General features: G+C 32.2%; 1 protein-coding gene across 1 annotated transcript; it reads left to right on the forward strand.

Annotated features, from left to right (window-relative positions):
- The first annotated feature begins 1,993 nt into the window (after positions 1–1,993).
- Positions 1,994–5,763, forward strand: LOC107851508 (protein SMAX1-LIKE 3). The gene is made up of 3 exons (XM_016696563.2): positions 1,994–3,458; positions 3,732–3,975; positions 4,373–5,763. Exons 1-3 carry the CDS (start codon positions 2,263–2,265, stop codon positions 5,477–5,479), a joined length of 2,547 nt encoding a protein of 848 aa, XP_016552049.2. The 5' UTR covers positions 1,994–2,262; the 3' UTR covers positions 5,480–5,763.
- The last annotated feature ends 13,789 nt before the right edge of the window (positions 5,764–19,552 follow it).

Here is a 19,552-nt window from a genome sequence, read left to right on the forward strand (position 1 = left end):
TCTTATAGTCATAAAATAGCACTCATGAATGTGACCTCGTGGTTGGTAAAATTATTGAGAATTATAAAGTTTCAGGTTCAAAATTTCAATACGAATCAAATAATTATTTTTTTATCGTCTCAATTGATGCGATATCTTTTCTTTTTTTGGTGAATCAAAAAAAAGAATGATGCCTTTCTATATTGAGTAATAATTCCACTTTAAACTATAATTTTATCGTTAGTGTAATGATTTATAAACACACAGATATATATCATTTGCATTAAACCACAAGTTTAGACATACCTTCCTCTCATTTTTAAATTCTTTGCGCAACCGAACAACATCAAATAAAGTGGGAAAGAGGAAAGGGTGTTTTTTTCCATCGGTTCATGCCTTGATAGAAAAAGTTATTCAATAATACTTATGCCAATATGAGGCAGCAAGTATTTTATAAAATTAATTAAGATACGTGTAAACCAACCAAAATACATTTTCATAGAAATTAGCTAAATGTTGTACCAAGCAAATAATGATCTTCTTTTCACAAAATACCATCAAAGCAAAATAATTATATAAATGGTAGAAAGAATAATAAAACTCTCAATCATCATCTTTTTAAAGAATACTTTTTAGATAGTAATCATCCAAAGAAATCTTTATTCCTTACTCCTTTTGAGTGTTAGAGAGAAAGAAGAAGAGTAATATAATTGAAGCTTCAACCACAAAAAAAAAACACACACACACACAGTTCCCAATTCCTTCAAACCGACAGCCAGTCCTCATTATCTCTTTTATTATCGACTTTTCTCTTTTTTACCAAAGTTCTGATTTAGAAACCTACTACTCATACCATACTCATCACTCTATTTTGTATATACTCATAAGTTGTTGTATGTTCCTACTTTATTATTTATTCTGTAATCATGTTGTTTGGATTAATTTGACACACTTTCAATATTTGTTTGAATACTTATTGTCTTTTGTACGTATGTCTAGGTATCAAAAAATTTTATCCATAGTTTGAACTGATACGAAAAAATCACTTAACAAGTTATGTTATCTCTTATGTTTTTGAATCAATAGACTACGTGCATAAAAAAGAAAAATATAGTAAAAAATAGTCAGTTATGTTTGGTGTAAGTTTAACAAGTTATGTTCTTTTATGTTTTTGAATCAATAGACTACATGCATAAAAAAGAAAAATATAGTAAAAAAATAGTCAGTTATGTTTGGTGTAAGCTTGAAGTGGTCTGTTAAATATATATACTTTTGAGCAATAGATAAAAGAACATCAGATATTACACCTCAAAAGTTAGACGATTAAACTCTAGAAATAGATTTAAATTAGTAAAAAATGCAAAAAGGACCTTCAAATATGAGTTCATATTAAATCCTCTTTATTTTTACAGTTTCAATTAAATTTAACTGCCAGAGTTTCTTAAATACTCAATGGAACAAAAAAGATGCTCCCCTTCAACAAATTTAGTGGACCAAAATTGCTTAAAGATATACTTAAGGGATGATTTTAGAATTACTTCCAAATATAAGGGATCACTCCTATAATTTTCTCCCCTCAGATAGTTGCTAGTAACTCCGTTACTAGTCTAAATTACCCTTTATACAAATCTGTCAAGAATTTAAATTTTGTGCACGGTCAGTGTAACTATCAAATAAATTGATCTATAAGTTATCTAATTTTTTTCTTTTTCAATTTTTATATTTTAAAAAAATTAAATAACTTGCAATAACAAATCAAATTTATCCAATAATATAAAATATTTTATATATACTAAACATCCACAAAACTTAAACTCCTCTGTAAAAGATAAAGCCCACATATTTTTTTTTATCATAAAAAAGTTTTAGTCACCTAAATTTATTTGAATCATCCTTAATCATTCATAGTTACTTCTTTCTAGAAAAGCTAACTAGTCCAACTTCCAAATATCCATCTTGCCTTTATCCCTTTATATGAGAGCCAAAAAGACAGAAAGAGAGAGACAATTTAACTTTGCCTCACATGCTTTCCACTTTCTCATACTAAACCAACAACAACAAGAAAAGAACAAAGTACCCCCCTTCTTTTTAACTCCTATTAATTCCCTCTTCACTTGTTCATTTCACTACATATCCAAAAAAAACAAAACTTATTACACTATCACCAAATGAAATTCAAGAGTAATCCAAAATCTTAAGACTTTTCTCGATCTCTTTAGTCTGTTTTTTTCCAACTAACGGTTTTCTGTATTGTGAGGATTCATCATAAATTGACGTTGTAACATGAGGACGGGTGGTTATACTTTCCAACAATCTTTAACTTCTGAATCTGCTAGTATAGTTAAACAAGCTGTGAACTTAGCTAGAAGAAGAGGTCATGCACAAGTTACTCCTCTTCATGTAGCTAGTGCTATGCTTTCATCTTCCACTGGCTTACTCAAAAGAGCTTGCCTTCAATCCCATTCACATCCACTCCAATGCAAAGCACTTGAACTTTGTTTCAATGTTGCACTCAATAGACTTCCTACTTCTGTTTCAAGTCCCATTTTAGGTCCTCATTCTCATCTTCCTTCACTTTCTAATGCCTTAGTTGCTGCATTCAAAAGGGCTCAAGCTCATCAACGCCGTGGATCGATAGAGAATCAGCAGCAACCAATCTTAGCCCTCAAAGTAGAGATAGAACAGCTAGTGATCTCAATTCTTGATGATCCTAGTATTAGTAGAGTCATGAGGGAAGCTGGTTTTTCTAGTACACAAGTGAAAAACAATGTAGAACAAGTTGTTTCTAGTATGGAGATAGTTACTAGCACAAAGCCACTACTACTAGGAAACACCACCAACATGTCACAAATAACACCATCAACAACTAGTCATGTCCTAAATTTGTCACTCAGTAAATCAGGACAACATCAAGTTATAAGGAATGATGATGTGATGAGTGTTGTGGAAAGTATGATGAATTCCAAGAAAAGGAGGAACACTGTTGTTATTGGTGAGTGTTTAGCCACAGCTGAAGGGGTTGTTAGAGGAGTTATAGATAAGTTTGATAAAGGTGAAGTTCAAGGAGACATGAAACATGTGCAATTCATAAGTGTTCCACTTTTCACACTTAGAAATGTTTCAAGAGAAGAGTTTGAGGTCAAACTTAGAGAGCTTAGAACTTTAGTGAAAAACTATATGAATAGAGGGGTTGTTTTGTATTTAGGTGATCTCAGGTGGGTATCTGAGTTTTGGACAAAATATGGTGAACAACAAAGGAATATTGGTTACTATTCTCCTGTTGAACACATGATAATGGAGCTTAGTAGACTGTTGAATAGTGCAATGGGGGAAAATGGAAGGCTATGGCTTATTGGAATTGCAAGTTTTCAAACTTACACAAAGTGTAAAACTGGTCATCCTTCTTTACAGACCCTTTGGGATCTTTATCCACTTACCATTCCTGTTGGCAGTTTGGGTCTCAGTCTCAACCTTGCAAGGTATATTTCCAAGAAAATAAGGACAAAAAGAAAGATTTTATTATTTTTTCAATATTTCTATTAGTATTTCTTTTTCGATCTGCTTTGATATGCTTCTTCTTGAGCCGAGGGTCTATCGGAAACAACCTCTTTACCTCCCAAGGTAGGGGTAAGGTCTGCGTACACTCTACCCTTCCTAGACCCCATTTGTGAGATTACACTGGATATATATGTTGTTGTTGTTTATACACAACTTGGAGCTTTTTTTAACATTTTCTTGTTATTTTTATGCAGTGATTTGCATAGTCACTTTAGGAACAAGGCAGCAATGGATGGTTCAAGCTGGTCACTTGGTAGAGCTGGAGTTGAGAAGCAACTGAATTGCTGTGCTGATTGCTTAGCCAATTTCAACAGAGAAGCTAAAACTATTACCAGCACACAAGTTAAAACTGAGTCAGCAACCACTTACTCTAGCTCAAGTTTGCCTTTATGGCTCCAAAAGTACAAGGAAGAGCACAGACAAGAAAACAATCAAAAGGTCCTTATTTTATTCCATTAATCCTAATCTTGAATTTGCATGCATGGAGAGTACTCTAATATACAGTAGTTACTCTACTGGGTTGATTTCTCGGAGGTCACTCAGCTAATAGTTATTGTCTGTGAAAGTTACCTTTCTTCTTGATTCCATTTTTTTCAACAAAGTAAACGACTTTCTGAGATATCAACTATTAGTTGAGTGGCCATCTAAATAATCAACTCTTACTCCATTTGTGTAAGAAATGATTAACATATACACTGACAGAGTAATTCTTTTGTATAACATGTTGTAGTACGTAACCTATCTTACTTTTCGACTCCCTAGTCCTACTTTTTATGAACGGTAACATGTAGTTATCTTAAAAAGACAATTTTTCTTGGTTCTTCTTGTTTATCAGGAATCTCAAGTGATGTTTGATCTATGCAAGAAGTGGAACTCCATTTGCAGTTCTGTTCATAAACAGCAACAGCCACATTTTCTAGAGAAAGGCTTAATAAGCCCACTGTCTTCATCATCTCCTTGTTCCTCTAATTCAGTATCCTCTTCAAATGACCACATAAAAAGTTCCACTAAGTTGCATAAAAGCCTTTTGAATTGGCCTGTCATCTTTGAACCAAATCAATCACCAAAAGAACACCAATTCTTCATATCTGATCAAAATGAAGTAGTTAGTACTAAGCCAGAACTTTTATCAAATCCAAATTCAAGTCCAAATTCTGCCTCCTCAAGTGAAGCAAGTGGATACATGGAGAACATAGATAGATTCAAGGAGTTCAATTCAGAGAACATGAAGGCCCTTTGTAAGGCATTGGAGAAAAAAGTTCCATGGCAAAAGGACATTATTCCTGAGATAGTAAGTACAATTCTTGAATGTAGGTCCAAAAAGGAAGAATCTTGGTTGTTCTTTTTAGGTGGTGATTCTGAAGGAAAGGAAAAAATATCAAGGGAATTGGCGAAAATCGCTTTTGGTTCATCAGAAGATGATCATAGCTTTATTTCAATTGGACTTAGCAGCTTTTCAGCATCATCGAGAGATAATTCTTCAACTGATCATCATCAAGAAGAAGTGATTAGCAACAAGAAAAGATCAAGAAATGAACATGGTAGGAGTTATCTTGAGAGATTTGCTGATGCAATTCAAGAAAATCCAAGCAGAGTTTTCTTCATGGAAGATATTGATCAAGTTGATACCTTTAGCCAAAAGGGTATCAAGAAAGCAATAAAAACTGGAAGTTTAACAACTCATGATGGTGATTTAGCGTCTTTTAAAGATGCTATAATCATTTTTAGCTCTGAGAGTTTAAGTTCAGCTACAAAGACATGCGATGATGATGATGATGATCAAGATTCTAAGGAGAAAAATCAAGAAAATATTGGAGATCATGATGCAATATTAGATTTGAATGTTGCCACTAATGAGGAATTAGCAAATGGAGATGAGAATTTAGTTGGAATTTGGGAAGCAGTGGACAAACAAGTCATGTTCAAGGTTCAAGTCTTGTGAGAAGTTAGACAAACTCAAGATGTTATGACTTGTTTTTCTCTCTTTTTTTTTCTTTTGTTATCTAAGTTGTTTAAGTTTTAGTGTAAGTTTTTATTTTGAATGATGTTAAGATACTGGGGAGGGGTAAACATGAGATTAACTGAAAAAGAAATAGGTCCCTTAGATTAATTAGATTAAATGCATGGAGAGTTTGATAATGTAGGATTTGATGTACATTAACACCTCTTTGATCTTTTGTAATACTACTCTATATTAATGTTCAAGTTTATTAGCTTCCGTGCACACTTCTTTCTTGTTTCTTTTTCCTTTTTTTAATCTAAGTTTTCATACACATCTAGATATATATTATTATCTATGTCCTTCATCATATTTTGGCAAAAATTTTCTAAGTCACTTACTCTTTTACTACTTATTTCCTCTTCTTGCATTTGATCAAATGTGACCTAAATATAACAAGTTTAACTTCTATACAATATATTCGATCTGTTGTTGTTGTAAATTTACGCATGAGTAGGTGATTACGATTAAAAAAAAAAGAATAACTACACCGGTGATTGCTAGTTCAAAAGATGTTAAATAATTATCTGAAAAATAAAACATACAATCTGCTACATATAGAATACAGTAGTAATAGACTAATACGTATATCGTTAAGTTCTATTGAAAATGAAAAAATTGTTTACCTTGAATGTATAAGAATTAAATCCAACTTAAAATGCAAGAGATTTATTGTATATAATGTTACATACATTGCCTCTTCATGAGATATGTATTCTACAACGTAGCCCATAAAAATCATACAAGAACTTGAGGAAAATATTAGCGAAAAAGGAATACGTTTTTGTACATACTATATAATTGCAAATTGCATTGGCATAGTCAGAATTTTAAGTTTATGAATTCTAAATTTCATAATAAAGATATCAAGTGTTAGTACACTGCATTTTGATTTTAATTTAATGTGTCTTAATATAAAATATTTAGACTAGAATTATTGAATTCGACCGATTATACGCAAGTAACCATCCTTAAGCTTCGTTCTGAAAGTAGGTTCAAGTAAAAATGGAAGTAAGTGACAGATCGAAGATTAGAAGATACACAATATATATGGATATATATATATATATGCCATGCAAAAGAGACAAAAATGAAAACCTAAGGACCAGCAACTCTCCATGCACGTCGAAAGAATACATATATTTTCCTTGTATATAATTTCATCTTCCCTATTTCCTCACTTTCATTTCAAACTTTTTACTTTGCCTTTGCATATAATTTAATTTAGTTTTTTTTTTCTTTTTGCATAAAATCTCTTTATCTATCTTTACCTCTAGGCAGATCATAAAGCATGTAAATTTAAAACAGATCTATGTGTGTGATTCATAACGTAAGGGCGCGGCTATGCCAAATTAAAGTGACTTTTTTTTTTTATGGAGGAAAGAACTTCAAAATATACTAAGAAAAGAGGGCATATATTTATACCTTTGAGTATTTTGCAAAGATAATAGATATCGATTTATTTGGTTTCTGAATTTACTTTGTATCTTGCTATTTATTTGACATATTTTCTAATGTAGTTCTCGTAATCTTGCTTCGATAACTTTCTTTTTCATCCGAGAGTCTATCGGAAACAATTTCTTTACTCCAGAAAGGTATGGGTAAGGCTGCATGCATACATTCTACTCTTTCTAAATCCATTTATGAAATTACACTAAGTTTGTTATTGTTTTTGGTGTATTTATGTCGATTATGGAGTACCTTCCCTTCCACTGTATAGATGCACTAGTAGATACTACGAGTCTTCTATCCTACACATCTAAAATTAATCAACTCACATGATTCACCAATTCCACCATATTAAAACTCTCATGCAACTTATCGAGTTATCCAGTACAAACTGTCTTCTACAAGGAATTTGAATCGTTCGTTAACTTTAAGTCTTATATCAAGGAAAATAGGGGATATATTGGTAATACTCTGAAGTATTTGGTAAAGTTTTACATATGGATTATGGAGTATCAAATTTATTTTATTTCCTACATGCATTATATAAGTATACTGTATATATCAAACAATTGATCGGTGGACAAATCCAAAATTTGAATATAAAAGGAAGTAGTAACTTCAGATTCAACAAACTAAAAGCAAACGCTTTGAAACTATAACCTAATTAGGACAGAGCGGTGCATTATACACAAAGCATTTCATGTTCGCACATTACTCAGAGAACACCACACATTATTTAAGATGTGTGATGTAAAGTGTAAACTATATAGCCGAATGCAAATGTTAGTCACTATTTCTACGAATCGAACACATGATACATTGGTCACACGAAGACAACATTGAGATTATAACCACTAATCTTAATTATGTAGGAATTAATTTGTTTCTTCATGATGAAGGTGTAGAACAATCTTCTTTTCTTAAAAACATAAACACTTCCTTATACCAAGGTCTCTTTCTCTTTTTTTCACCAGCTAGAAACTCCTTTTTTTTAAGTGTTGGAATAAAATCCCCTTTTTCTTTTTTCCTTTTCTCTTTTTTTTTTTTTTTTAAAATCAAGTTTCAAGTGAGATTTTTCTTTTTAAATTTTTTTCATCTTTTTTACTTTTTTCTTAGCATTATCCCTAACCAGTTGAACTGGTCAAGAAGTGATAAAAGTACGATGACTAAAATTCTGCTTCTTTTCTTTGCAGTTTAATTATAGCTTTTTGAATTTATTCCTTTTCCCTTTTTTTCAACTTTAATTTATTCTACTATATACCTAGCTTCATTTCGGTGACACTAAATTTTTTCAAAGCAATTAATATACCCTTTTAAGAATAAAAGAATAAAGACTTGACTGGACGATATTCACGAGCAGATGATCACAAGTATGAGTGAAGAAGGGTCTTCCTTCGGCCGGAGAAATCAATGCTCTCTAGCCGATTAAACTAGTCATCAATATAATTTCTTTCCTGCGTTACTAGCTTTACGGCTAGTTGTATTAATATTTTTTCGTCTCTGTAGGTAATCGAAATTCACTTGCTAAAACATTTTTCAAAGATAGTATGAATCCATATGTAAAAATTAAAATCGTTAGCATAAAAAGATAGATCCTTTATACTGTTTCCTTTGAAGATGAGCTTAAAGTGCTTTTATTATGTGTATCTAAAAGTAGATAATACATACATACATGAATTAATACTAATCATGGTAAGAGTTTTTACTATAATATCAAAAGATAATTACAGGTAGGTAACTACTCATAAAAAATTAAGTTTATAACATATAAAGAATTCAAAATAATCTGTAGATTAAAGTTCATAGATAGGCAAAGCAGTTTCTATTTTTTCATTGGATATACTTACGAGTGATATTCAATCCAAAAAATATCTTTTATCAGTGCTTTTGATAACCCTTTTTATTTTCTCACTCGGTATTTCTATTGTCACCAAATTGAAATACAATGCTTATTTCTAGGAGCGAAATTCCAAGTAATTTTTTTTTAATTTTCAAATAAGTGATACCCTTTCTTTAGAGTATGATAGGTCAATTAAGTTGTGAATTTCTTAGAAATCAAATTTCAAATTTCAAATTTCTAAGAGGAGGAGAAACATCAATCATCCTAGCTACCACAATCCATAGTAATTTTTTGATAACTTGATCCAGTATGAACATATATATGTAATGTAATTTTTTTGCAACTCTTTTACTTGTAGATTTGTCTTCACAAAGGACAAAAGAGATGATCATTATATCATGAGACAATTAGAAGGAAACTGGTCCATGTTTATTATATTCCTTACAACAAACAGACAACAAATTGTTTTTTTCTTTCAAACATTATATATATGTCTCATCAAGATTATAAGGACTTGATCAGTCAGCTCTGAAAAATCTTTTCAAACTTTTGATCCTTTCATATTTGATCGATCTAAGATGAGAATAAACCTAATTTTATTGGCCGATCCAAACTTTTAGGTCTAATAAAAAGATTAATAAGCTTTTTAGAAACAATATTATAGTACTAGTTAGTGGCAGTCCATGTCAATTTGACATTACTTTATAATATAACCTCGAGCTTTGTTCCCATTATGTATATGGAATGAATGATATACATAGATGACAAAAAAAAAGTCACAACATCATTATCTATTCATGATAAAGGAAAATATTTTTTTTCAAAAAGAAATTGTTATGTAAGTACTTATGTGATATTGCATAAGCACATTTACTTCATGATTATACAAATTTAATCTGGAATATTTGAAAATCATAGCTACACAATTAATTCAACATCATAGAGCCATAAAGATAAACTAAGATTAGTGTGGCTTACTTTAGTGATTGAACATTTTCATTATTAACTAAATTTGAGACATCTTAAAAAGTAAGCGAGAACATTGTAAATCGACCTTCTTGAAAGGATGAAATGAGGAAAAAAAAGAGAGATATATAACATGTCTGCATATTTTATCTTTTGGGTTGCAAATTCATGAATACATCTTTTTAGTTCAAAATCATGTAATGTGGTTTGATTACATTTACAATGAAATAAAAAAATTGAATAAACATGGCATAATATATATTTATATAGTTATAAAAATTTCTCATTAAAAAATGAAATTGAGAAGTTTAAAGTTAAACTGTTTGAATATAAAGTTAGACCATTATTTTAGAATATATTAATAAGAAAATAATGTAACATATATACAAAAATAAATAATGGATTATTATTAGAAAAATCATGTTTTATTGATATTAATATATATATATATAAAAGTGTGATTGAAGTTACCATGTGTGCTTCCTCATAGGGGCATTATTGAAAATATATTATTTGGTTGTTTCAAAATTGTTGCACTTCCCTGCATTATGTGTAGTACTTTTTTCTGTTTGAACGAAAATATCACCTACACTTATTTATTTCATCATGAATCCTTTGAAAAGATGTAGTGGGATACATCTTTTCACAAACGTGTGATGCGGGCCGAGCTTAATCAATATCATGAAATGAAGAATTGAAGCTCAAGAATATGCTTAAGTAAAAATACAAGAAAGAAAAGTGAAAAGGAAAGCAAGAGACGATGGATGTAAAATTGGTTATTCTTGACATTCAAGTTTCATACTAAAGAAAATCCTTATTTCATTAAGAGTATTTTTTGTAATAATTACCAATATAGGCTATAAATAAGAGAGAATAACTCATTTTAGGTAGACAATTTTTGATATGATGAATTGATGAGTGAAAACTCCTATGAGATATGGCTAAGGGCGTTGTTGGTATTGAATATTGATGGAATTGCTTGCTTGAGAATATCAATCCACTTGACGGTGTCTCGAAAGTATAAAGCTTGTTTGGTGTTCTTCATAGGAGGTCTTGATTTTAGTATAATTATGATTGCCTATTAGTTCCATTTATCTTACTTTTGAGGTTTAGATATTCTTGAATATTAAGGAGTTTTTTTACTTTAATATAGTATTAATTGTCTTGATTTCAATTTGTGTCTATACCTTTCTATCCTTTTATCTTTGATTTTTTGCATGTTTTAGAGTTAGAATTTTCACTCCACGTATTAGTTGTTGTCCCAACGAGGGCCCCACAACTTCAGCCTTGTCACCATACACACTAATTTCTAAGACACGTTGTAAGTGCATACGGGCCCTTTATCTTAAGGCTACTTATCGAGCAGATGAGACGGATAAATTTGCTTAACGGTTCGACTTATCGGATATCAACTTTTAAATATACTAATCCACTAGCCAACCAATAAAATATCGATTGGTTCGGTTCGGATTAATAATTATCTAACGGTATAACGGATGGTGCATTGACTCAATCAGTTCATGTTTTCTTCTTTAACTTTCACAATTTTGCTGACTAATATATTGATCTACCACAAAATCACTCTTCCTACTCTACTTAAGCTTACAATTCTGTAATTTAAATCACAGTGAAAAATAAATAAAAGCTTAAATTTTGAGGGTGCATACACATAAACATTTAGTTAACAAATATTAATCAAAATATACTTCAAGTATACATATTTATATATTAGAAGTGAAGACTAGTCTTGTATGATCCAAACTCTAGACTAACGATCTAGTAGATCAGTAAGAAATTCAACTCACAAATCGTAGCAAGTCATATAACTATGATGCCTGTGAACTAGCTAATAAAACATGTAGCTCTCTTGTCATAATCAGAAGTACAAAATAGAGAGTAAAACAATTTGTTTTGATTTGATCTTTAACGAGTGACGTTTTGATTTGATCAATTTTAAGGAGCGGTAGAATATTAAATAGAGTTTTAAGGTTATTTAACAATCGATACTTTAAAGTATATAGCTAATAGAAAGAATTAATTATAATAGTTCTTAACGGATTAACGGTTTACCCAATAAGAAAATTGAGTAATATAATCCACCCCACAACTCAATACGAATAAGTCAATTTTGTTTTTCAATCATTAGTTCGATTACTCAATACCAATAAGTCAATTTTGCGGTTGGCTTATCAATTATGGTTCAATTTTGACCAACTCTACTTTTATCTTCTACATTTTAATTGTATTTGAAGTAAAACTCTTAGATCTATCCTCTAATTTATTACAAAAAAAAAAAAAAAAAAAAAAAACTAATATCAGTATGTTGTATGTAAATGTGAGTGTCATTAATAATTTTTTTTAAAATTCGGATAATATTAAAAGAAAATTATGTTTCTGAAATTTATAATTTTATTTTATGACAATTACGTGTCTATCATGCTTTTGAAGTTTATAATTTTAAAAATGTTATAACTAACATAAATTGTTGGATCAGTATAGTGTCACATAAATTGAAACAGATGAAATAGTATATAAATTCAAAAATGACATAAAAAATAATATAAATTACAATAATTAATAATTTTAAATATTTTATGAAAACATACACAATATTCAGTTGCCTCCAAATCCTATCCACGCCATATAAATTGTCATAGAGGGAATACCATTATTTAAAAAATGTAGAAAGTATTATATATTATGTAAGTAACAACTTAAAAAATATCAAAAAAAAAATATTTGACTATTCAAATTTGTGTCATATAAATTGAAATATAAAGAGTACTAACATATATTATCCAAAAATTATGTAAAAAGTAATATAAATTATATTAATATTTAATAACTTAAAATATTTTAAAATTATACAAAAAATTTATTAACTCTTCAAAATTTTATTTATATCACATAAATTGATACAAAAAAATTAATATTTATTGAACCCATGCTGCCACGCCTTCTTTTATCTAGTATAGCAAAACCACCGGCCATGAGCCAAAAGTAGAAAGTAGAAAAGCAATAACTTAGTTGAAGTCCAAATTTTCAAAAGTCAAAAATAATATTTTATTTATATTAATTAATCAGCTACTACTTGAGTATTAATTAAAATTTAATTATTATATTAAAGACACAATTATTCTACAGGAACCTCAGTGATAAAAGTGAGGAGAAAAACAAAGAATAATTATTTAAAAAGCTCCCTTTCCATAAAGAATTATCCAATAATATACTATAACAATTGAAATTATGAATCCCCTCCTCACGTTTAAAATTAATTAAGCTTCATTGCTTGCTCATATTTTGTTGCAAGAGAGTTCTTATAGCTGGAACACAGCTAAAAGAAATTACTGTAAATTTATGTCATTTATAATTGTGTACAATTACAATTATGAAATCCTTTGACTGATCAATTTTTTGGATGACATATTCTCCACACCCCTCCCCCCTCCTTTTTTTTTTTAATTCTATTTCATCATCTTTTCAGTTTTCATCACGTATTTTTTTTTCAAATCTACCTTGATTTATTTTACTTGGGTCAAGTGTCTTTTGAAGAAAGTCTCACTACCTTCACAAGATTTGATACAAGCCTAAAGAGCACAAGGATTACAAGGTCTTGAAGAAGGTTCAAGTTTCGGATTTTGCAAGTGATTGAAGACCTTTTGGGAGCCTTTTCGAAACCTTGTCCAAGTGAAGAAAGAAGAGGGGTTGTTACACTCAAGAGGCGCCTCTCATTAAGGGCAAAGTGGACTTTATGCACTACATTTCAACACTCAAGAGGCGCCTTTTTGTCTAGCCCTCTATTGGAGTTACATAGAACACATGTATATTTCATATGTATATTTTGTATCACAATGTATATTGTTCTTAGTGTCCAATTGGTTTTAGTGAATAAACTGGGCCAATCCATTAATGCATCTGATTGGGCCTATTCGTTTGTAACCTTCTCTATGACCCGGTCCACTATTATCAAGTATAAATAATAGTGGACCCGGTTCTAGATGATTCGAAGGAAATAAGAAAAGATTTTTCTTTCTCTCTCTTCGTTCATTCTCTGAAAATTAGCTTAAGGTTTTCATTCCAATTCATCAAATTCAGCTCGATTTCAAGCTTAACATGGTATCAAAGCCAGATTGCTTGTAGATCTCGAGGTGCGTTTTCTATCGATACTACCCTCAAATGGAGTTTCTCATGTTGTCGCGGTGGTAGGAGTTCGTTCAGGGCCAATCTGTGTTGCAGAAGACCTGTTCTTCTTCAGGGTTAAGAAAAAGACCGATAACTTCTCTCCATACTACTAATCATTTCTCAGACTTGGTAATTTCTCTGTATGCCCTAAATCTTTTAGATCTGAAGTGAAACTCGCCATATTGTGTTCGTATACTCTGGTATTATCTGAATATTCATCTACCGTAGACACATTGTAAGGATTTCACTATGCACTTGCATATCGTGGTGTGTTTTGTGTACTCTACAGTCGTCTGTGTATTTGACATGGCAAACCCTACTAATGGGACTTCAACCACAAATACTGGGTTTGAGGAATTCACTCTAGATCCCTCACACCCATATTATATACATCCGTCTGAGAATCCTAGTTCTCAACTAGTTCCTGTCATTTTCAATGGAAACGGTTATGCTATTTGGAGAAATAGCATGATTACTTCCTTATCCGTAAAGAATAAATTAGGCATGGTGAATGGTAAGTTCCCTAGACCCGAGCCCAACAATCCATATTTTCCTTTCTGGGAAAGGTGCGACCACATGGTCAAAGCATGGATAATCAATTCTCTGACTAGAGAGATAGCCATCAGTGTGATGTGTCTATCCAGTGCTAGAGATGTATGGAAGACATAAATGATAGATTTGGGCAATCAAATGGGTCTAGGTATATACACATCCAGAGAGAGATTAATGCTACAGTTCAAGGTTCTTCTAGTATAGCTAGTTATTTCACCAAAATGAGAGGTCTTTGGGATGAGCTCAATGCTTCATATATTGGACCTGAATGTACTTGTGGAGCATTGAGCAAATTCATCCAACATCAACAGTTGTCTCAATTCCTCAGTGGACTGAATGAGACATACAATACTGTTAGGAGCAATACACTAATGATGACACATTTTTCATCAATTAGTAAAGTATATGGGCTTTTTCAGCAGGATGAGAATCAAAAGAAAAACCAACCTGGAATTCCTAATTTCTCCAGTGACTCAGTCTTCTTTCATGCTTCAACTCACACACCTAGAACTTTCAATCAAAAGGTTTCATTCAATTCAAACAAGACTTAAAATATGCCTACAACATGCAAATATTTCAAGAAACCTAGGCACACTATTGAGTCATGTTATAGACTTCATAGATTCCCAACTGATTTCAAGTTTTCAAAGAATAAGAAACCAGTTGCTTCTTGTGTGCACATGGTGCATACTACTGGTTCTCATCCATCAAGTGTCACATCTACTTCTACTACATCACTTTACAAGAATCACTTTATGGTTTTACTAAAGTGCAATACAACCATCTCATGACATTGTTTTAACAAGCTCAAGTATCCTCACTTAGTCATGAACAACAACCTGCTACTGGTGAATTATCCAGTTCTGCAAATTTTACAGGTTTGTCAAATAGCCCTGTGTTTACTTCTGATGGTTATAGTGTCCATAGATCCTCAGACTTAGGAATAAATCCTTGGATTTTAGACTCAAGTGCTTCAAACCATATGACTCCTCACAAGCATCTACTACACAAGTTACAACCTCTTCATGTTCCCTTCTTAATCACTCTACCCAATGGATATAAAGTTAAGGTGATATCTACTGGTTCTCTACATCTGATAGATGATATCACTTTACCAAATGTCCTGCTAGTTCCTTCATTCCATTTCAATCTACTTTCTGCGTTTCAACTCCTTAATCAATTAAAATGCTTAGTAGTTTTTTCCACTTCTATTTGTCACTTGCAGGACCTTTTCTCTAAAGAGGCCACTGGAAATTGGTAAAGCTTCAAATGGATTGTATTACTACTGAACTGGGAGCACTTTATCATTAGTTTCTATTCCCTCTTCTTCTGTTTGTTCTAATATTCAAAATAATGTTCAGTCTTATAATGATAGCAATCTTGGTATGTCCTGTAATTCCACTTGCAATAATAATAAAATGGATCTTTTTTGGCACCAAAGGTTGGGTCATATGCCTTATCACAAAAATGAGATTTCTTCCCTTCTTACATTTTAAGCTACCTTCTAAACAAACTTTTTTATGTGATATTTGCCCTAAAGCAAGACAACACAAACTTTCTTTTCCTCACAGTGATATCCATACCACAGTTCCTTTTCAACTAGTGCATATAGACATATGGGGTCCTTACCACACTAGAACTTACAATGGTTTTAGATATTTCCTTACACTAGTTGATGACTTCACAAGAGTTACTTGGACATATCTCTTCTCTTGTAAAAGCAATGCATTATCTATACTTAAAGCCTTTGTTTCCATGGTAAAAGTGCATTTTCATACATCTGTTCAATCTTTTAGGTCTGAAAATGCCTATGAATTAGATAGTAGTGCAGAAACTACTTCTTTCTTTGCAGAAAATGGTATTCTTCATCAGTCAACCATTCCTCACACATCACAGCAAAATGGTGTTGTGGAAAGAAAACATAAACACTTACTTGAAACTTCCAAAGCTTTACTTTTTCAATCCCATCTCTTTATCAAATACTGGGGTAATTGTGTTTTGACTACTACCTACCTCATTAATAGATTACCTTCCTCAGTCTTAAATAAACTTTCAGCTTATGAAAAGCTTCATGGAACCCCTCCCTCTTATGATCATCTTAATTCATTTAGTTATTTGTGTTATGATCATTCTTCCACTATTGGGAAAGATAAATTTCAACCCAAATCTTTAGCTTATGTTTTTATTGGGTACCCTTGTGGGAAGAAAGGATACAAACTGCTCAATCTTACAACTCATTCTATCTTCTTCTCCAGGGATCTCCAGAGACGTACCAGCCATGATAATTTCGGGCCAAAGCATATTCACCACCCATTCACTTGCCAAGTATTTCTAAGTTTTCAATACTTGTGAGACCAAGTGTAACGTGAGATTCGACTGTGAGTATGGTGAGAGTTATTGAACTAACATATTTGTTCATTTTGTAGGTTTTTTCCCCTTTGCTATTTTTGCTTCTTGGTAGGTACAATTGCAATGGAATCTGAAGGTACCACATCCCAACCTTTAGGAAATGATGTTATGGGAACCTTATTGGCTCGATTTGATGCCTTATCCCGTGATTTGGCAAAGGTGAGTATGGATGTGGGAGATATAAAAGGTAATTTAGGTACAATGAAGGGTGATTTGGGTACAATGAAAGGTTATGTGGGATCAATGAAGAGTGACATAATTAGAATAAAATCGGGAGTTAATAGATTATGTCCACTAAAGCCTCGACAAAATTCAAACCACCAAGTCCCAAATCCACTTGACCAAATACCCCACACTCCACAAAATCTCTTGCCATAAATCTAAATCCATCACCAATCAAATCCAATGCCTCCTCCCCAAGATCCACTAAACGAAAATCACTCCATTCAACTAAGAGAAGAGATGGTGATAGAATCCGAAAGTGATAAGGTTGGTTCTCAAGTTGGAGAGCAATTTGAGGGTGAGGTACAAGAAGAGTGTAAAGAAAAAAGGTCAAATAAAAGGGAAATCGCGGGTGGTGAAGTAGGAAAAGAAAAGAAACATATGCTTGTAGGTCTAGCCCATAAAGGCCCCTTGTTACCCACGAACCCGAATGCTAATACTTTGACTAGCATTGATTCTTGTTATGTGTAGGTACAAGATGATATTATTTCAAAGAAGAATCAAAAAGAAATTCTTCTTAAATATATTGGTGTTCCCATTGCACCCTTGGCCGAGAGTTCAAAGCAAGTGGGTTGCCCTAGAACAAACCAAGGTGAAATTGGTACACTCTACACTCCCTTAAGCTTAAAATGTTGTGATGTGGCTATTAGTAGCCAAGGTGATATGATTTTGGATTTACATAGTGTAGAAAAGCATGAATCCTTCCTGGGTAGTTCTCTTGTTACATATGTTGGTCAATTTGCTCTTAAGGATAGTTTACTACTTGATCATGTGAGTGATGTGATTCAAAAGCCTCAAGTTAGTGTTCATTCTTGTAATATTGACCATAATATTGGACATGACCCTTTGAGCTTGTGTGATGCAAACCGTGCTACTAGTTTTGCTCATGGTGATCATGTGTTTGAAAATATTGTGAATGATGGAATGAATCTTGTTGAGAGAATCCTTCTAGGCCGTAGGTCTTTATCCTTGAATGTTAGTCTTCTCTTAAAGGCAAATGATGTGTGTGATTGTGGGAATGGAATTCTAAGGGAAGGAAAGGTTAGCCTCGGCCTAGATCCTTGGCTACTCTTTTCATTTGATCCCGGTACCCTACTTAGTGACTTGATTCTGATTTGGAACCCCTTTCTCAAAGGTGATTTCATATTTACGGACCCTAGGGCAAATGTGCCATTGCCTCTTTGTGGTATTGCTCTTATACTTGCATTCTTATTTGACACACTAGTGCTTAAGTTATATGAACCACAACTTATGGATGCCAAGTTGATGTTTTACTTAAGGGGAAGAAGTCATAGGTGCTTAATTGATTTAATTTTATCCTTGTGTGCCTTATGTGCTATATCTTTTGGACCAAATGACCCTCTTGTAGATGATAGCACCTTGGGTGATGTCTTCATACATGATTACTTTCTATATTACCTCTTTGCCTATAATGATAACCATGTTAATTTTAAATTGGTATTAGGTAGAGGTAGTAAGTTTGGTGGATGGTTTCCTTACTTAAATGATGATGATATGTAGGAGAGGTGGACCTTAGGATCAATAGTGGCACCATATTTAATGAGGTCTTTGTAGAGGTAATGAACAAATGTATCTTATGATTCCTAAGCCAAAGATAGTCTTACCTTTTAGGTATAGTGAAACCATTAAGACCATTGTAGTTTCCTTATCTCTTGCTATTTGCCAAAACCACCTTATCTGTGCTCTTCATACTAAGATTTCCATGTCACACACAAAGGACCCATGTATGTATTTCAAGCGTGAACAACCTTGGCTTATTGATACATGTGATAGTCTCGGGTTGCACTCCTCTTTTCTTGATGTCTATCTTAGCCATGTCCTTTGTAATGCTTGTAGTAAGTATTTCATGATTATAATAAAGGATTATTGTCTATATTCTAAGAGTGTACCCCCTTGGTGTGTTTATACAATTGTGGTACTAATGCTAACCCTCCTATCATAAGGATTGTGTGCTTGTTATCCCTCTTTTTGGTTTTGCAAGGTGTGAATTTAAGGACAAATATCTTCTAAGATGGAGAGAGTGATACAAGCCTAAAGAGCACAAGGATTACAAGGTCTTGAATAAGGTTCAAGTTTCGGATTTTACAAGTGATTGAAGACCTTTTCGGAGCCTTTTTGAAGCCCTGTCCAAGTGAAGAAAGGAGGATGGGTTGTTACACTCAAGAGGCACCTCTCACTAAGGACAAAGTGGACTTTATATACTACATTTCAACACTCAAGAGGCACCTTTTTGTCTAGCCCCCATTAAGGTCATTTGGGTCATTATTTTGTAATAGTATAAGTAGACACCTTAGCTCTTATTTTCATTAGCTTTGATGAATATTGAAAGAATACTCTTTAGTTTGTAACTTTAGTCTTCTAGTTTTAGCTTAGAA

This window comes from Capsicum annuum, chromosome 12 (assembly GCF_002878395.1).
Source record: "Capsicum annuum cultivar UCD-10X-F1 chromosome 12, UCD10Xv1.1, whole genome shotgun sequence".
Lineage (NCBI taxonomy): Eukaryota > Viridiplantae > Streptophyta > Magnoliopsida > Solanales > Solanaceae > Capsicum > Capsicum annuum.